At 41.5% G+C, this 20289-nt stretch overlaps 1 protein-coding gene across 2 annotated transcripts in view; it reads left to right on the forward strand.

Moving 5' to 3' along the window:
* The window catches only part of LOC128652606 (receptor-interacting serine/threonine-protein kinase 3), a 145063-nt gene that overhangs the window by 122736 nt on the left and 2038 nt on the right, over positions 1-20289 (forward strand). For both annotated transcript variants that reach the window (XR_008401296.1, XM_053705540.1), the window contains one exon: positions 1565-1619. Coding sequence is in view for 1 of the 2 variants with exons in the window: in XM_053705540.1 (XP_053561515.1) it covers positions 1565-1619 (55 nt within the window). In the remaining variant the exon portion in view is untranslated. The remainder of the gene's footprint in view (positions 1-1564; positions 1620-20289) is intronic.

Here is a 20289-nt window from a genome sequence, read left to right on the forward strand (position 1 = left end):
TATTGTAAAAGAAAAAAAATAAAAGATAAATACATAAACAACATTGTTTTATTAATATACTTTATAACCTAAACAATTGCCTGTTTCTTAGACCCTGCAGGACACCTCTTATCTCAGTGCATTGCTTTAGCTTTTTACTATTGTGCACACAGCCAGACAATGCTAGTTCATGTGTGCCATATAGATAACATTGTGCTCACTACTGTGTCAGCACTGATTGGCTAAAATGCAAGTCTGTCAAAAGAACTGAGATAAGGGGCAGTCTGCATAGGCTTAGATGCAAGGTAATGACAGAGGTAAAAAGTATATTAAAGGGGCAGTAAACCTAAAAAATAATGTAATATAATTCTGCATATAGTGTGGAATTATATTACATTATCTTAGCACTAACTTTATACTTTAAAGTATTGCAGGCATATTTTATTAAAAAAAATAATTTTTCAGACCGCCGCTTAGTGCTCTACTGAGCGGGTCTGACTTTTTGTCTAAGCGCATCTAGGCAGGCCGGGCTGTGACTAGACAGATGCCCAAATGCGCTTAGACAAAAAGCCAGACCCGCTCAGTAGAGCACTGAGCGGCAGTCTGAAAAATATTTTTTTTTAATAAAATATGCCTGCAATACTTTAAAGTATAAAGTTAGCGCTAAGATAATGTAATATAATGCTGCACTATGTGCAGAATTATATTACATTATTTTTTAGGTTTACTGCCCTTTTAACAGTGTTGGTTATGCAAAACTAGGGAATGGGTAAGAAAGGGGTTATCTATCTTTTTGAACAATAAAAGTGTCTAATAAAGATTAACCCCCCCCCCCCAAAAAAAAAAAAAACAGACACACTAACCTTTCAGAAGTCTCTCTCTTCCATTACCATTGCTTCCATATCCGCTCAGTATTGGCTTTTTCAAATGCTATGAGGGTGCCATTTTTATAGGATTTAAAAACTAAATATATAAATAAATGGTTATTATTAGAAACTTTTGTGTCCCTTTTTAAAGGGGATATTAATTGCAAAATGTAATTCTCAAAAATGAATTAAATATTTTAATACACATTCATTCATTATTTATTCATCTTGCACTGCAATAAAAACCTCTGCAAATTGTTAAATTGTTCTTTTCTCATGCTCCCCTAAAAGGTCAGTAAACACAATGTGAGATTTGTATATAAAATGCGTGCGTGTGTGTGTGTGTGTATATATATATATATATATATATATCTATATCCAGCTTCCTCCAATCATTGCATGCCCCCTTTGGCATCCAGCTCGTGGGGCATGCAACGATTGGAGGAAGCCGGATTCGTCATCGATATGCCAATGAAAGCAAGAGATGCGGGAGGAGGAATCAGCATTAGGTTTACCATAACGCAAAGGGAAGTATTATTATAAAAAATAAGCGTCTTTGTAAACTTTAATGAATTAAAGTGCCCCTGTTTTTAAAAATATTATTTGATACTGGCCTTTAATTCATTAAAGTTTATCATTCCAACTAATTGCATGTATTTGGTATATTAATACTCTGTATAGAAAACACGTAAACTAACTCTTGGTTTTTCTTTTTGTAGCTGAATTCTTGTGGAGTTATAACCAGTCGTATTCCAGCTGACCTTAAAGCTGTAGGTAAGTAAATTATATTTATTCTTATATTGCAATTTCTTTCCTATGACATGGAGATTCCACGACATCATTCCAATTACTAGTGGGATATTCAACTCCTGGCCAGCAGGAGGAGGCAAAGAGTACCCCAGCAAAGCTGTTAAGTGTAACTTCCCTTACCCATAATCCCCAGTCATTCTCTTTGCCTCTGTCAATGGAGGTTGTGCAAAGTTGGTGTCTGGAAGATATTTTATCCTTTGATGGGTATTTTTCCCTGCAAGCAAGGATTGTGGTCAAGCTGGGTCCACGTCAATCTCTTGAGTAAGAGTAGTGGTGGCTTTTAGCAGTTAGAAGGCAATGGGGTAGTCCTTACTTTACTTCTATCCATATCCATGACAGGGAGCGCAGTGCCTGTCACACCTTTGTAGCTGCTTTCTGCCCTGCAGCAGGATCCACAGGTCCCTGTTAGAGATTTGCTAATTCTATCACACCTGGAGTTGGTGAGAAGAAAGAAGACTTCTAACCGTAAGTCCCTCTATCCCTGCCCCCATGGCTTTTTGTCAAGAAAATAAGGCACTTTTATTATTTTTGCTGCATACCCTTTAGTTAGGGTAGGCAAAAGAGGGAGATATTTTAATCAGATATGTATCTTCAGGTGAAGTTTGGCAAATTCTGAGTTTTTTTTCTCCCTCCCTGGAACAGCGTTTTTTTTTCTCTTTACTATAACTAATCAGAGACAACTGCACGCTTTATCCTGTGAGCTGACAGCCCTGATTGCTCTGGTACAGGGTTTATGTGACCCTTTTTCCTCTTATTATGAGGAGTTTTAACTGCCTTAGCTGGGACGTTTGATTCCTTAGCACCACCATTTTATCTCTTTTAACTCATGGAGATTGGTGTGCTTCCTAAGACTTAGGGGGACCTTAAGAGTTAGAAAGGACTTTCGGACTCTGTTAGTGGTAACCCTTTGATATTGCAATGTGCTTAAACCTTAGCGCCATTTTATCTGTCCTGACAGCTTTCACTGGCGCCTTTGTCCGTCTCCTCAGTAGCGCTTTGGTTTAGCTGTAGATTGAAGGAGCAATATGCGGACACCGTTTCTTATGAGACGGCACCGCTTTTTCCTCGGAAAGGAGACTCAGATAGAATGTATTTATGGCGGCAGTGCGTTTTTTTTGTACCAACGCAATTGTCCGTTTTTTCTTTCAGTGTTTTTTCCTCCTCCTTGCTGCCAGTCTCTTAATTGCTAGTGAAATGCTAATCTTTGAGGCCTTATTTTTTTTGTTTTTACACTTCTACTCGATTCACTGAGTGCAAGTGAAGCTACTGGTTGTTTAGTTTTACTAATCTTAAAGTGTAATTTGATTTAAACTATGAGTTCATTATTAGATATATCCCTCTTCATTGAGGAGGACTGAGGGTTTTTAAACTTTTAATTTTCTTTTTGCCATCTATATTTATTTGTCTAATAAATACTGTTTATATACTCTTTTATATACTATATATATATATATATATATATATATATATATATATATATATTTATTTATTACCTTTTTGTGTAATTAAATTTTGCAAAAGGTATGAGGAAAGATACCATTATCCTGAACTTTTAGGATATTTACCGCCATCTGGTGGCAAGTGTTTGTAAATACTTTCTGTATTTTGTGCTGTTAATCTCTTTAATTTTAGAAGCTTTACGCACTGTGGGCAGAAGCTAGAATACTTTGCGGGCCTAGTGCCCACATGTTGTTTGTTTTATTTCATAGTATGTTTTATGAATAAACTATAGATTCAGAGTTTACATATTTTTTTCTTGCCTTAAAAATGAAGGAATTTTAATTGTCCTTGTCATATATATTAAATATATACTTTATCATTTTTTTATGTACGGGGACTTGATTTATCATGATGATCCTAAGCAGTCTTCTGTGGCCAAGTGTCTGCGAGCCAGCTGTAGTAGCCTGATGGTTAGTTTAACTGCCTAGCAAGAGGAAGGTTTGCAGTTTGAAACCAGCTGCAGCTACTTGCACCTGGAATGTGGGCTTGTGAGCTGTTTTGATTGCAGTAATGGAAGCAGAAGGTTCTGTGTTCAAAGCCTGGTGTGGGTGGCTGCTTGACCGGCACAACTAGCCTTTCAAGAATAAAGAATTGCTTTGAAGTTTATAGAAATATATGATTTCGAGTTCCCTACTTGGTTCTCTATAATATAGAATTTTTAGCCAGATTTCTATCCTTGTGATTTTAGCAAGATCTATAGCTAAAATCTTGGTGGCAGATGTTACATCTGTATCCAATCTTCTGTCTTCGTCCTTTAGGGCATGACTTTTAGTTGGACCTGGTCTGGACTCATTTTTTTTCCAGGGAAAGGACTTCTTCTGTCATCATTACAAGAAGGAGCAATCCAGGATAAGGAATTTATATCCAGGAATCCTTCCTCTGAGTCTAGTCAGCATAAAGGGGCTTCTTTGCTCTGTCAATAGGCTTGGACCCACGATGTCCTAGATCCTGGGGCTGTGAAATTTGTATCTGTGGGATAATGGAGAGGGTTCCAAGTTTTATTCTTCCTGAGTCAAACTTATCCTGTTATGGTAATCTGAGAATCAAGTGAAGAGAGAGCCCTTAGTAAACTGAATAAAGGTTCTTTCTTATCTGGGAGTGATCTTCCTGTTCCTGTATAGGTACTGGGTTAAGGATCTATTTATATTTATTTGTGAGCAATATTTGTCGTATCATATTCCTCAGGGTCCCATCCTTCAAGATGGAGACTATTTATTCCATTCTTCCATTGGTTCAGGAAGGTCAGATCATGACGACCCGACCATAGAACTGAAGGATGTGTATTTTCATGTTCCCTTTCATGGAGATCATTTCCAGTTTCTGAGGTTTGCCTTTTTGGACAAACATTTCCAGTTTGTTGCACTTCCGTTTGATCTTGCCACGGCTCCCAGAATATTCACAAGGGTTCTGGGGACTCTTTTGGCAGTGATCAGATCCCGGGGAAATGCTGTGATGCCTTATTTAGATGAGCATCTTGATTCAGGTGTCAACTTTTCATCTAGCAAAATCTCATACAGAGATGTTGTTGTCTTTTCTACGTTCCCACGGATGGAAAGTGAATTTGAAAAATAATTCTCTAGTTCCAGCTACAAGAGTGGTTTCCTAGGGACAATTATAGTTTCCCTGTCCATGAAGATTTTCCTGATGGATGTCAGAAAATCCATACTCTTTGCTTCCTGCCTTTCTCTCCAGTATGCTATTCATCCATCAGTGGCTCAATGCATGGAGGTGATTGGTCTGATGGTGGCTTCTATGGATATCATTCCTTTTGTTCGGTTCCATCTGTGACCGCTGCAGCTTTGCTTGCTCAGTCAATGGAATAGAGACCATTCAGATTTATCGCAGAGTATTAATTGGAACCCTTAACAAGAGACTCTTTCTCCTGGTGATTTTGCTTCTTGAGACCTTCCTGGGTGATTGTGACTACAGATGCCAGCCTGTTAGGCTGTGGTGTTGTTTTGGGCTCGCTTAGGGCCTGTGGTCTTGGGAAGAGTCTTCTCTTCCCATAAGCCTCTTGGAGTTGAGAGCAATCTTCAATGCCCTGTCAGCGTGGCCTCAATTATTTTTAGTCCGGTTTATCAGATTTCAGTCGGACAATATCACCTCAGTGGCTTATATTTCCCACCTGGGAGGAACTCGAAGTTCCTTGGCCATGATGGAGGTGACTCGCATTCTGCAGAGGGTGGAAGCTCACAATTGTCTCCTATCTGCCATCCACATTCAAGGAGTGGACAATTGGGGGCAGCTTTTTTGAGCAGACAAACCTTTCATCCCGGGGAGTGGGCTCTCCATCCAGAAGTGTTCTCTCAGATAATCCCTCAGGTGAGGGGTTCCAGAGTTGGATCTGTTGGCGTCCCACCAAAATACCAAGGTTCCAAAGTATGGTTCAGGGTCAAGAGATCCTCAGGCCGTTCTGATAGATGTTCTAGTGGTTCCTTGGATGTTCTTTCTGACATATCCTAATAGCTCCTGCATGGCCTCACAGGATCTGGTTTGCGGATCTGGTAAGGATGTCATCTCTACCTCCATGGAGGTTACCTCTGAGGAAGGACCTTCTAATTCAGGGTCCTTTCCTCCACCCAAACCTCGATTCTCTGAAGCTGACTGCTTGGAGATTTATCGCCTAGTTCTGTCTAGACGTGGTTTGTTTTTTTCGAAGCGGTCATTGGTATTATGCTTCAGGCTCGCAATCCTGTTATTTGCAAGATTTACCATAAGATATGGCATAAATATCTTTATTGATGCAAATCTAAAGGTTTCTCCTGGAGCCAGGTTCGGATTCCCCGTATTTTATCTTTTCTTTAGAATGGCCTGGAGAAAGGTTTGTCAGATTTCTGCATTATCTATCCTTTTGCACTAGCGTCTGGCAAACTTACCAGATGTTCAGTTTTTGTACAGGCCCTGGTCAGAATCAGACCTATGTTTAAACCTGTTGCTCCTCCTTGGAGCCTTACTCTAGGTCTTAAGGTTTTGCAGCAGGCTCCGTTTGAGCCGATGCATGTTGTTGATATCAAATTGTTATCTTGAAAAGTTTTGTTTCTCCGTGCTATTTCTTCTGCTCGCAGAGTTTCTGAGCTTTCAGCTCTGCAGTGTGATTCCCTGTACCTTCTCTTTTATGTAGATAAGGCAGTCCTTCGTACTAAATTAGGTTTTCTCCCTAAGGTTGTGTCGGATCGAAACATTAATCAGGAAATTGTAGTTCTTCCTTTTTGTCCTAATCCTTCTTCTCATAAGGAACGTATTTTGCCTAACTTTAATTTTAGGCAATTTTCTGCCCTTTTTGTTGTTTTCTCTGGAAAGCGTAGAGGTCAGAAGGCCACTTCTACTACTCTTTCCCTCTGGTTAAGATGTATGGTTCATTTGGCTTTTGAGACTGGGGGACAGCAGCCTCCTGAGAGAATTATGGCTCATTTCACTAGGGCTGTCTCCTCTTCTTGGACTTTCAAAAATGTAGCTTCTGTGGAACAGATTTGAAAGGTGGCACCATGGTCCTCTCTGCATACGTTTTCCAAATTCTACAAATTTTATTATTTTGCCTCGGCTGAGGCTTCTTTTGGGAGAAAGCGGTGGTACCTTTTTAGGTCCTCCTGCCTTTTTTCTCCCTCCCTGTTCATTCCGTGTCCTCTAGCTTGGGTATTGTTCCCACTAGTAATTGGAATGATGTCGTGGACTCTCCGTGTCATAGGAAAGAAAACAAAATTTATGCTTACCGGATAAATTTCTTTCTTTCCGGACATGGAGAGTCCACGAACCTGCCCTCTTTTTTAATTATAATTTTGCTGTTTTTTGGAGTAAACCTCAGGCACCTTTTTCACCCTTGTTTTTCTTCTTTTTCCATTTTCCTTCGGCTGAATGACTGGAGGTTATGGGTAAGAAAAGTTGCACTTAACAGCTTTGCTGGGGTGCTCTTTGCCTCCTCCTGCTGGCCAGGAATTGAATATCCCACTAGTAATTGGAATGAGGTTGTGGACTCTCCATGTCCGTAAAGCAAGGAATTTATCAGGTAAGCATACATTTTTTTTTAATGAGCTGTATTATTTTGCTTAGAAACAGAAAAGTTGGTATAAAATAATTACTGAAATTTATGCCATTAAGCATGTGATTTTTTTTCAGATAACTTGATTTTTTTATTGAAACGTATTCTTTCAGTCAGACTGGGAAAGGCAACCACCAAACCATCTTTACTAGTCCAAAAACAATAGATCAGCAGCACTTGTAGATTATAGGAACATTGTACTATAAAATGTATCTTCCTTTTCACTAAATACTTATTTTACCTGCTGAAACTTATTATATTGTTTCCAAATACCTCCTTTACATTTATTTTGTCATTAAAATTGCTGATTTTGCCAGTTGAAACTGCTACCTATACTGGAAATGTCAATACAACAGAACTGGATATATAATTGTAAGCAAAAGAGCACAGCCAATTTGAAGCATATTCCTTACGCTGCTTTGTGTTAAACACATATATTTGCAGGGTCGATAGTGATAACATTACATGTTCTAATGAATTAGAGCGTGTACATTTTTCAGTATAACGGCCCTAAATGACAGCTTCCACATAAAAAGTCAGTTTATTCTGTGCAGGGATATACATTTTTCAAAAAAACAAAGCACTTCTAGATGTCATAGAAACACATTTTTTTTTTTAATAAAGTTTTTTTATTGAAGCTTCAAAGAAATACAATGTACAATGTTCGCTCATCAACAGGGAATAATACAGAGCACCACCAATTATTGTTGTAACATGCTAGTCATTTAAAAAGAGAAAACAAAGAAAAGAACTCAGCCTCACAAGTCTGTGCTAAGAATAAAGTTTTAGGCTATACAATATCAAACAGCACATTTAGGTTTAGTGCGTTTACCAACATAAATGAATAACTATGTAAGGTGAGCATGTATAGATGACATTGCATAGTGCCCTGCAGACGTGAGAAAGAAACTGTGAGCTATATATAATGGAGCTTCATTTTTTGTTATAATAACTTAGAACAGGTCCCCATATCTATATTGAAAATATTCTTTACCTAGCAGGAAGTGGGGAGTTAGCTTATGTAACGGCCCTTCTTAGGCCAGGAGAAAGAGAAAGAAGGAGGAAAAGACAGCGGGCAAAAGCCGCTCACATTCTAGAAGGAGATAGAGAAAGTGTTGTCTACAAGAGGGTAGTAGAACAACCAGGGTGGATGGTAGATAGTGTGAAAAAAGGGAAAATAATATCAATTTGTAGGTGTCTGAGATCGGGAACTAAATCTGCTTACTGAGTGATCTATTACCTCTAAGTACATTATCTAATGTAAACATTCAATTAAGGCAATAACCTGTATAGTAAGGCATCCCCAACATAGTTACATACATCCAAAAAGAGAACATTGGGTGTAAACAAAACAGTAATAAAAAAAAATATATATATATGAGCCCGCCCCATTGCAATTATGGAAACCATTAACATGAATAGGGACTCTAAGTGCAAGAAGTCACACGCTAAGGACCTCTTATATGATAGAGTATAAATATGAATATGTATAGCATAACGGACATGTTAGAAACATAAGCACACACTATGCCCTGGAAGGGGGAAAGCATGGGGCGGGATTGAATGCTCATAGTAATATGATATGGGGTATACCTACAGAGATTATCATGTTTTACAGATGTAGGCTAAGAGGGCATACTGAGAGGTTTAGTAGGAACACCTAAGGGTTAATCTGCAGCTCCTTCTGTCCCCCCTCCAAATAGATAAATAACAAGGGGAAGGGGCCATATGAAAAATAAAAGGGGAAAATTATCAGTTACTAGAGCTATATCCAGCAAGCTGTATATGCTGATCAAAACCCCTAACCCACACCAGATCTCGGATAGAGAAGGTAATATGGAACCGAGGCATAAGCTTGGGTCAATGATTCCTCCAGATCTCTGATGTGTCTTGACAGGGAGGTGAGAAGGCTCTGGGTAGGACTATACAGTGGGCCGCAATTATTCTTAGGCAATGTCCAGAGTTTTGGAAGGAGTTTCTCAAATTTATGCCTTTGGGACTCCCGTGGGGAAGTAACGTGTGCGGCGTTCTTGACTGCGCTCAGGAGCGACTTAACCTCGGGGTAGCAGCGGGAGAGTGGCCTCAATTGCAAAGTCTCGGGGAGCAGTGAGGTACCCGCAATCATTGAAGCTCGTTTAGCAGTAGACTGGTCTCTGAGACTCACGTAGTGCTGCCTGACGGCTTCCGGGTGGGTCACAACACTCCTCTGCTGCGGCGTCTCCCTCGGGACTTGTGGGAGGTATGTGGCAAGATCCATGAGCGCCCGGAGACTTTGCTGAAGATCAATGTAGTGGGCCTCCGATTGATGCGGCACCTTGTCTCCCTCTTGTACTGCAGGCTCCATTGCTCAGGAAGAGGTGCGGTAGCAATCTGTAAGCTGCGTCCCGGCAGTATTATAGAGACTGTCCCTCGAAGTTGCCTCAGTAGTTCCTGACCCCGACACCAGTCGGAAGATAGAGGAGGGTAATGGGGGGAGGGGGATTTGGGGGGTTCCGCAGCTCTGAGCGTAACAGTGAAAATATCACTAGGCACAGCAGGTGCAGTAGGATTACTATTAGAGACAGTCTGGTTGCAGGTCCAGGTCTTGTCCCGTTAGTGCATGAGCTTGGGACCTGCCATGCGGTGATGCTGTAGCTTAGTCCGCCTTTATAAGAGAGAGGATAAGATCTAAGATGGCGGCTTGTTCATCTGAGGCTCAGAGCCGCTTCATACCGGAGCTTTGTGCTGGAGCCTTCTTTCTATAGTCTCTGCTGAATGAGCCGTTTCAAGTGTCCCTTAATAAGACATGTGTATAGATATAAAAATGAAGGTTTTGCCTAGGGAATAATGGCATTAAGTGGCTCAATATAGGATTAAGTGGAAGAGCTCTGTGTAAAAGCGTCTGCTCTGCTTGGCGGTTAGCTCCGCCCCCAGAAACACATTTTTAATAACAGAAGGGAAAAAATGTATTGCCTGTTTAGGGATAATATTGTTTAACTAGGTAATATATTACTTAAAGGACCAGTAAATACAGTAGATCTGTCTAATCAACACATTTATGATAAAAAGACAATGCAATAGCACTTAGTCTGAACTTCAAATCAGGAGTAGATTTTTTTGGACATATTTCTAAGTTATATCTATTTCCACTCCCCCTGTATCATGTGACAGCCATCAGCCAATCACAAATGCATATATATATATATTCTATGAATGTCTGCACATGCTCACTAGGAGCTGGCCACTTAAAAAGTGTAAATATAAAAAGAAAATGCACATTTTTTTAAATGGAAGTAAATTGGAAAGTTGTTTAACATTGCATGCTCTATCTGAATAATGAACTTTTAATTTTAACTTGAGTGTCCCTTTAAAACAAGTTAAAGACATGTAAGTCAAAATTAAACTTTTATATTTCAAAGCAAAAAAAATTTATAAAATGTGCCTTTCTCAAGGTATCTTGCTTCTTTCAATGAAAACATATATAGGTGTATGCATGTTTCTTGGCCACTAGATGTCATCTGTGTTGGCACTAATGTTTGTATATGTACCTGTGTTGTGCACACATTTCTTAAAGGTATATGACAAACCAAAAATGTATTTTGTGATTTAGACAGAGCACACAATTTTAAAGAAAATGTAAAATGTATTATAATCAAATTAGTTTTATTCATATGTTATTCTTTGTTGAAGAGATAGGTAGGCATCTGGGGCACCACATGGCAGTAAATAGTGCTGTCATCTAGTGCTCTTGCAAAAGGATAACATTCTTGCAAAACTGCTGCCATATAGTTCTTGATACGTGTGCCCATGTTTTTTAACAAAGGATTACAAGTGAATAGAAGTAAATTAGAAAGTTTTTTTTCTTTCCTAAGACATGGAAAGTCCACAACGTAATTCCAATTACTAGTGTGATATTCACTCCTGGCCAGCAGGAGGAGGCAAAGAGCACCCCAGCAAAGCTGTTAAGTGTCACTTCCCTTACCCATAACCCCCAGTTATTCTCTTTGTCTCTGTCAATGGAGGACATAAAGTTGGTGTCTGAAGATTTTATTAATTTTTTGGGTACTTTTCCCTGCAAGCAAGGATTTGAGTTTAGCTGTGTCCACAATTTTTTGAGTAAGAGTAGAAGTGGCTTTTAAGCAGTTAGAAAGTGGTGAGGTGGCCCTTGCTTTGTTTTCTAACATTTTTGCTGCCCTTGGTATAGAAAGCCAGAGTTGGCTACTCTGTTCTTTCTTTTTCTACAGATCTCTGATAGGAGTATGTGTCCTTTCACACCTTGTGAGCTGTCTTCCTGCCCGACAGCTGCATATGCAGGTAAGTGCCACTTGTCTTCTAGGTACTGGAGACTTGCATTATCTCTATTTTAATTCTGCATTCATTCCTTAGGACATTTTTAATCCTTTTTTGAGGATTCTTTGGGGCAGTTTGCAGGCACTATTTGTATGTGTAAGAGACTGAAGGGTTAACGGCCTTCCTTAGGTTTGGGGTGGCTTCTGACCTTATGGCTATATGATTTTTATTTTCAATAAGATCTTATGTGTGGCATGTTTTAAACGGTTACTTCCGTTTTTACTTCAGAGTATGAAACGAGTGCTTTTTACTTATTGCACAGTTTCTCTTGATGCTGCTCACGTGACCTCCCGATCTTCCACTTTTGATTCTGAGCAGATTGGTGTCTTTCCTGTGAGTTTTTCTTTGTTGCGGCTGTGAGATATTGTTTGGCCGACTGGAGAGTCCTTAGTTCGTTCAGCCTCTGAAGGTTACGGTAGGGCACCTCAGCTTCTGAGGTGTAGAGGTGTATTTTTTACTTATTTGCCTAGCGTTTTGAAGAAAAAACTTTTTCTCTTAAAGGGACATTCCTTACTTTTTGGGTACTTTATCAGCTATGGATAATGAACAGGAGTCTGTTCCTTTTAATAAATGCTTATTATGTATGGAGGCTCAAAGTAAATTTTTCTAGTTACAGGCTTTCTAGCCTGAATCAGAGTATCTATCACAGAATCTGAAAACCCACGCTTTGATAAAATCAAGCGTTCAATCTCCAAGCCGTCAGCTGGAGGGAAACCAGATTCGGATGTTCGAATGGACCTTGAACAAGAAGGTCCTGTCTCAAAGGTAGCTTCCATGGTGGAGCCGATGACATATTCACCAGGTCTGCATACCAAGTCCTGTGTGGCCACGCAGGAGCTATCAAGATCACCGAAGCCCTCTCCTGATAGATCCTGGCTACCAGCCTGGGAATGAGAGGAAACGGTGGGAATACATAAGCTAGGTTGAAGGTCCAAGGTGCTACTAGTGCATCTACTAGAGTCGCCTTGGGATCCCTGGATCTGGACCCGTAGCAAGGAACCTTGCAGTTCTGACGAGACGCCATCAGATCCATGTCTGGAATGCCCCATAATTGCGTTATTTGGGCAAAGATTTCCGGATGGAGTTCCCACTCCCCCGGATGGAATGTCTGGCGACTCAGAAAATCCGCTTCCCAATTTTCTACTCCTGGGATGTGGATTGCAGACAAGTGGCAGGAGTGATCCTCCGCCCATTGAATTATTTTGGTCACTTCTTCCATCGCCAGGGAACTCCTTGTTCCCCCCTGATGATTGACATATGCAACAGTTGTCATGTTGTCTGATTGAAACCTTATGAATTTGGCCTTTGCTAGTTGAGGCCAAGCTCTGAGAGCATTGAATATCGCTCTCAGTTCCAGAATGTTTATCGGGAGAAGAGATTCTTCCCGAGACCATAGACCCTGAGCTTTCAGGGGTTCCCAGACCGCGCCCCAGCCCACCAGGCTGGCGTCGGTCGTGACAATGACCCACTCTGGTCTGCGGAAGCTCATTCCCTGTGACAGATTTCCAGGGTCAGCCACCAACTGAGTGAATCTCTGGTCTTCTGATCTACTTGAATCGTCGGAGACAAGTCTGTATAATCCCCATTCCACTGTCTGAGCATGCACAGTTGTAATGGTCTTAGGTGAATTCGTGCAAAAGGAACTATGTCCATTGCTGCCACCATCAATCCTATTGCTTCCATGCACTGCGCTATGGAAGGACGAAGAACAGAATGAAGTACTTGACAAGAGCTTAGAATTTTTGATTTTCTGACCTCTGTCAGAAAAATCCTCATTTCTAAGGAATCTATTATCGTTCCCAAGAAGGGAACTCTTGTTGACGGGGACAGAGAACTTTTTTCTTTGTTCACCTTCCATCCGTGAGATCTGAGAAAGGCTAGGACTATGTCCGTATGAGCCTTTGCTTTTGACAGAGACGACGCTTGAATCAGGATGTCGTCCAAGTAAGGTACTACTGCAATGCCCCTTGGTCTTAGAACCGCTAGAAGGGACCCAAGTACCTTTGTGAAAATCCTTGGAGCAGTGGCTAATCCGAATGGAAGTGCCACAAACTGGTAATGCTTGTCCAGAAAAGCGAACCTTAGGAACTGATGATGTTCCTTGTGGATAGGAATATGTAGGTACGCATCCTTTAAATCCACGGTAGTCATAAATTGATTTTTCTGGATAGTAGGTAGGATCGTTCGAATAGTTTCCATTTTGAACGATGGAACCTTGAGAAATTTGTTTAGGATCTTGAGATCCAAAATTGGTCTGAATGTTCCCTCTGTTTTGGGAACTATGAACAGGTTGGAATAAAAACCCATCCCTTGTTCTCTTATTGGAACTGGATGAATCACTCCCATTTTTAACAGGTCTTCTACACAATGTAAGAATGCCTGTCTTTTTATTTGGTTTGAAGATAATTGAGACCTGTGGAACCTTCCCCTTGGGGGTAGTTCCTTGAATTCCAGGAGATAACCTTGAGAAACTATTTCTAGCGCCCAAGGATCCTGAACATCTCTTGCCCAAGCCTGAGCAAAGAGAGAAAGTCTGCCCCCCACCAGATCCGGTCCCGGATCGGGGGCCATCCCTTCATGCTGTTTTGGTAGCAGTGGTAGGCTTCTTGGCCTGCTTACCCTTGTTCCAGCCTTGCATTGGTCTCCAGGCTGGTTTGGGTTGTGAAGTATTACCCTCTTGCTTAGAGGATGTAGAATTAGAGGCTGGTCCGTTTCTGCGAAAGGGACGAAAATTAGGCTTATTTTTAGCCTTAAAGACCTATCCTGTGGGAGGGCGTGGCCCTTTCCCCCAGTGATGTCTGAAATAATCTCTTTCAAATCAGGTCCAAATAATGTTTTACCCTTGAAAGGAATGTTAAGCCATTTTGTCTTGGAAGACACATCCGCTGACCAAGACTTTAGCCAAAGCGCTCTGCGCGCCACGATAGCAAACCCTGAATTTTTCGCCGCTAATCTAGCTAATTGCAAAGCAGCATCTAAAATAAAAGAGTTAGCCAATTTAAGTGCTTGAACTCTGTCCATAACCTCCTCATACGAAGATTCTTTATTGAGCGACTTTTCTAGTTCCTCGAACCAGAAACACGCTGCCATAGTGACAGGAACAATGCATGAAATTGGTTGTAGAAGGTAACCTTGCTGAACAAAAATCTTTTTAAGCAAACCCTCTAATTTTGTATCCATAGGATCTTTGAAAGCACAACTATCTTCGATAGGAATAGTAGTGCGTTTGTTTAGAGTAGAAACCGCCCCCTCGACCTTGGGGACTGTCTGCCATAAGTCCTTTCTGGGGTCGACTATAGGAAATAATTTCTTAAATATAGGGGGGGGAACAAAAGGTATGCCGGGCCTTTCCCACTCCTTATTTACTATGTCCGCCACCCGCTTGGGTATAGGAAAAGCGTCGGGGGGCACCGGAACCTCTAGGAACTTGTCCATCTTACATAACTTCTCTGGAATGACCAAATTGTCACAATCATCCAGAGTAGATAATACCTCCTTAAGCAGTGCGCGGAGATGTTCTAATTTAAATTTAAATGTCACAACATCAGGTTCAGCTTGATGAGAAATCTTTCCTGAATCTGAAATTTCTCCCTCAGACAAAACCTCCCTCATGGCCCCTTCAGATTGGTGTGAGGGTATGACAGAACAATTATCATCAGCGTCCTCTTGCTCTTCAGTGTTTAAAACAGAGCAATCGCGCTTTCTCTGATAAGTAGGCATTTTGGATAAGATGTTTGCTATAGAGTTATCCATTACAGCCGTTAATTGTTGCATGGTAATAAGAATTGGCGCACTAGATGTACTAGGGGCCTCTTGTGTGGGCAAAACTGGTGTAGACACAGAAGGGGATGATGTAGTATCATGTTTACTCCCCTCATTTGAGGAATCATCTTGGGCAATATCATTATCTGTGGCATTACTGTCCCTACTTTGTTTGGACACTATGGCACAATTATCGCATAAATTTAAATGGGGAGACACCTTGGCTTTCATACATATAGAACATAGCTTATCTGATGGTACAGACATGTTAAACAGGCTTAAACTTGTCAACAAAGCACAAAAAACGTTTTAAAATAAAACCGTTACCACAAGTAAGGATGACGCCGTGGACCGGACACACCGTTGGAGAAAGTAATTTATCAGGTAAGCATAAATTCTGTTTTTGTTCCGCTTGTTTAGAAAACACCTTAAAATGTAAAGATAACTTACTTGTTTCTGAGCCTAATGTCTCTCAGGATGATGCTGTTCAAACGTCCCAAGCCTCAACGTCTTCACATAAAGTGCCCTACAGTTCCTCTCAGCCTCCTGGAGGAGTGTATTTGCCAATAGATTTTCCTGCACAGATTTCTTCTGCAGTATCTGCGGCTTCATCTGCTTTTCCCATGATGGGGAAGCGCAAGAGGAAATCTAAACATTTTTCTGATAATAAGGTGCCTGTCCCATCTGCTGCTGCAAAGGTTGACCTCCCTCATAAGTCTGATGAGGAGGATACCTCTGAAGTTTCTGAGGGTGAAATCTCAGACTCTGACAGTATAAATCGTTTGTCTGATTCTGAAGAAGTAAACTTCAGATTTAAGCTTGAACACCGTTTACTTCTAAAGAAGGTACTGGCTACTTTGGACGACTCTGATTCTTCTGTCGCTGTCAACCCTAAGAAATCTAGTAAGCTTAACAAATACTATGATGATCCTTCCTCTGTGGAAGTGTTTCATGTTTCAGACCGTGTGTCGGAGATCATTACACAGGAATAGGATAAACCAGGGATTCCTTTTTCCCCGTCTCCTGTCTTTAAAAAGATGTTTCCTGTTGCTGACTCCATTCGAGACTCATGGCCCACAGTGTCTAAAGTAGAAGGGGCCATTTATACTCTGGCTAAGAGAACCACAATTCCTATAGAGGATAGCTGTTCTTTTAAGGATCCCATGGACAAGAAGCTGGAGGCTTATTTAAAGAAAATGTATGTTTATCAGGGTCTACAATGACAACCTGCAGTTTGTATTGCCACAGTAACAAGTGCAGCATCTTATTGGTGTGATGCTTTGGCCAAATTGATTTTAGAGGAGACTCCGTTAGAGGAGATCCAAGATAGGATTAAGGCTCTCAAACTAGCCAATTCCTTTATCTCTGGTGCTATCATGCAAGTCATTAGACTGGGAGCCAAGATGTCTGTTTTCACTGTCCTAGCCCGCAGGGCTCTGTGGCTAAAATCTTGGTCAGTTGATGTTACCTCCAGTTCCAAGCTCCTGTCACTACCTTATAAGGGTAAGACCCTGTTTGGTCCTGGTCTGGCAGAGATCATTTCTAAAATTACGTGCGAAAATGGGTCCTTTCTACCACAAGACAAGAAGAATAGACCTAAATCAAAATTCTATTTTTTGTTCCTTTGGTAACTTCAAGGGTCAAAAGTCTTCCTCTCCCTCCTCCAAGCTGGAGCAGTCCAAGTCCTCTTAGAGATCCAATCAGACTTGGAATCAGGGTAAGCAATTAAAGAAGCCTTCATCTGAGGCTAAGTCAGCATGAAGAGTCTGCCCCCGGTCAGAGATTGGATCAAGTGGGGGCAGTCTTTTCTTGTTTCAACGAGCATTAATACGCGATGTCCCAGACCCTTGACATAGTATCTCAGGGTTACAATATAGAATTCAAAACTTGTCTCCCTGGGGCAGATTCCTCCTCTCAATGTTATCTGCGGATCAGGTAAAAAGAGAGGCATTCTTAAGCTGTGTTAAGGACCTTTCCTCCCTGGGAGTGATTGTTTAAATTTGTTTGTGGTTTCCCCCCCCCCCCAAAAAAAAAGGGAAATTTCCAACCCATTTTAGACCTAAAGTGTCTCAATAAATTTCTCAGGGTTCTGTCCTTCAAAATGGAAACACTTTCCATTTTGTCTTGTGTCCAAGAGAGTCAGTTTATGATGACCATAGACCTGAAGGACGCGTATCTTTATGTTCCTATCCACAGGGATCATCACCAGTTCCTGAGATTCACTTTTCTAGACAAGCACTTTCAATTTGTTACTCTTCCGTTTGGCCTTGCCACAGCTCACAGAATTTTCACAAAGATTCTGGGGGCTCTCTTGGTAGTTGTCAGGTCTCAGGGAATTGCGGTGGCACCTTACCTGGACGACATATTGGTTCAGACACCATCTTTTCAACTGGAAAACTCACATGCATAGATCTTGTTGTCTTTTCTACGTTCCCACGGATGGAAACTGAATCTGGAGAAGAGTTTCCTTGTTCCAGCCACAAGGGTGTGTTTCTTAGGGACTATCATAGATTCCCTTTTTATGAAGATATTTCTGACCGAGGTCAGAAAATCCAAACTTCTCTCCTCTTGCCTCTCTCTACAGTCTACTGTTCGGCCATCAGTGGCTTAATGCATGGAGGTAATTGGTCTAATGGTTACATCCATGGACATCATTCCCTTTGCTCAATTCCATTTGAGAGCTCTGCAATTATGCATGCTCAGACAATGGAACTGAGATCATTCGGATCTGTCTCAGAGGATAGATCGGCACCAGTTGACAAGAGACTTTCTTGTGGTGGATTACTCCGGATCATCTGTCTCAGGGCACATGCTTCCAGAGACCCTCCTGGGTGATTGTGACCACGGATGGCAGCCTCTAGGCAGCTGGGGAGCAGTCTGGGACTCATTAAAGGCTCAGGGCCTATGGACTCGGAAGAAGTCTTCTCTCCCCATAAACATCTTGCAGTTGAGAGCGATCTTCAATGCCCTGATGGCTTGGCCTCAGTTGTCCCTATCCCGGTTTATCAGATTCCAGTCTGACAACATCACGTCAGTGGCTTACATCAACCACCAGGGAGGAACTCGAAGTTCCTTGGCCATGAAGGAGGTGGCTCGGATTATTCAGTGGGCGGAAGCTCACAATTGTCTTCTATCTGCCATCCACATTCCAGGAGTGGACAACTAAGTGGATTTTCTGAGCTGACAGACCTTTCATCCCGGGGAGCGGGCTCTCCATCCAGAGGTGTTTTCCAGGTTAACCCTCAAGTGGGGGGTGCCGGAGTTGGATATGATGGCGTCTCGTCAGAACACCAAGCTGCCAACGTACGATTCAAGGTCAAGAGATCCTTAGGCCCTTATAGATGCTCTGACGGTTCCTTTGGATTTAGGTCTGGCATACCTGTTTCCTCCATTTGCGCTACTTCCACAAGTCATTGCTCGTATCAAATACGAGAGGGAGTCTGTAATTCTAATATTTCCTTCATGGCCTTGCAGGATCTGGTTTGCAGACCTAGTGAAGATGTCATCTCTTCCTCCTTGGAGGTTACCTCTGAGGAAGGACCTTCTATCTCAGGGTCCTTTCCTCCATCTAAATCTCGTTTCTCTGAAGCTGATTGCTTGAAGATTGAACGCTTAGTTCTGGCTAAGTGTGGGTTTTCTGAGTGTCCTGTTACTCGTAAAATTTACCATAAGGTATGGCGCAAATACCTATATTAGTGTGAATCGAAGGGCTACTCTTCGAGTAAGGTCAGGATTCCTAGAATTTTGTCTTTTCTCCAGGGAGGTCTGGAAAAAGGGTTGTCAGTCAGTTCTTTGAAAGGTCAGATTTCTGCATTATTTATTCTTTTACATAAGCGTCTGGCAGATGTGCCAGATGTTCAATCTTTTTGTCAGGCCCTGGTCAGAATCAGGCCTGTGTTTAAACCTGTTGCTCCTCCTTGGAGCCTTAACCTAGTTCTTAGAGTTTTGTAGCAGGCTCCGTTTGAGCCAATGCATTCTGTAGATATTAAGTTGTTATCTTGGAAAGTTTTGTTTCTTATCGCTATTACTTCTGCTCGCAGAGTTTCTGAACTCTCGGCTCTGCAGTGCGATTCACCTTACCTTATTTTTCATGTGGATAATGCGGTCCTTCGTACCAAATTGGGATTTCTCCCTAAGGTGTTTTCGGATAGAAATATTAATCAGGAAATTGTTGTTCATTCTCTCTGTCCTAATCCTTCCTCTCATAAGGAATGTCTGTTGTATAACTTGGATGTTGTGCACGGTCTAAAATTCTACCTACAGGCTACTAAGTATTTTCGCCAGTCTTCTGCCCTGTTTGTTTGTTTCTCTGGAAATCATAAGGGTCAGAAGGCCACTTCTACTTCTCTTTCCCTCTGGTTGAGAAGTATAAATAGTTTTGCTTATGAGACTGCTGGACAGCAGCCTCCTGAGAGAATTATGTCTCATTCCACTAGGGCTGTCTCCTCTTCTTGGGCTTTCAAAAATGAAGCTACTGTGGAACAGATTTGCAAGGCGGCAAGATGGTCCTCTGCATACATTTTCCAAATGTGATACTTTTGCCTCGGCTGAGGCTTCTTTTGGGAGAAAGGTTCTTCAAGCGGTGGTGCCTTCTGTTTAGGTCTGCCTGTCTTGTTCTCCCTCCCTGTTCAATCCGTGTCCTCTAGCTTGGGTATTGGTTCCCACTAGTAACTGTAATGACATTGTGGACTCTCCATGTCTTAGGAAAGAAAATAAAATGTATGCTTATCTGATAAATTTATTTATTTCCGGACATGGAGAGTCCACAACCCCACCCTTAAGATTAGACAGTATTTTTTACTAAACCTCAGGCACCTCTACACCTTTGTGTTATCTTCTTTTTCTATTTCCCTTTGGCTGAATGACTGGGGGTTGTGGGTAAGGGAAGTGACGCTTAGCTGGGGGCTCTTTGCCTCCTCCTGCTGGCCAGGAGTGAATGTCCCACTAGTAATTGGAATGACGTTGTGGACTGTCCATGTCCAGAAAGAAAGAACTTTATCAGGTTAG

Source organism: Bombina bombina, chromosome 1 (assembly GCF_027579735.1).
Source record: "Bombina bombina isolate aBomBom1 chromosome 1, aBomBom1.pri, whole genome shotgun sequence".
In the NCBI taxonomy this organism is placed as follows: domain Eukaryota; kingdom Metazoa; phylum Chordata; class Amphibia; order Anura; family Bombinatoridae; genus Bombina; species Bombina bombina.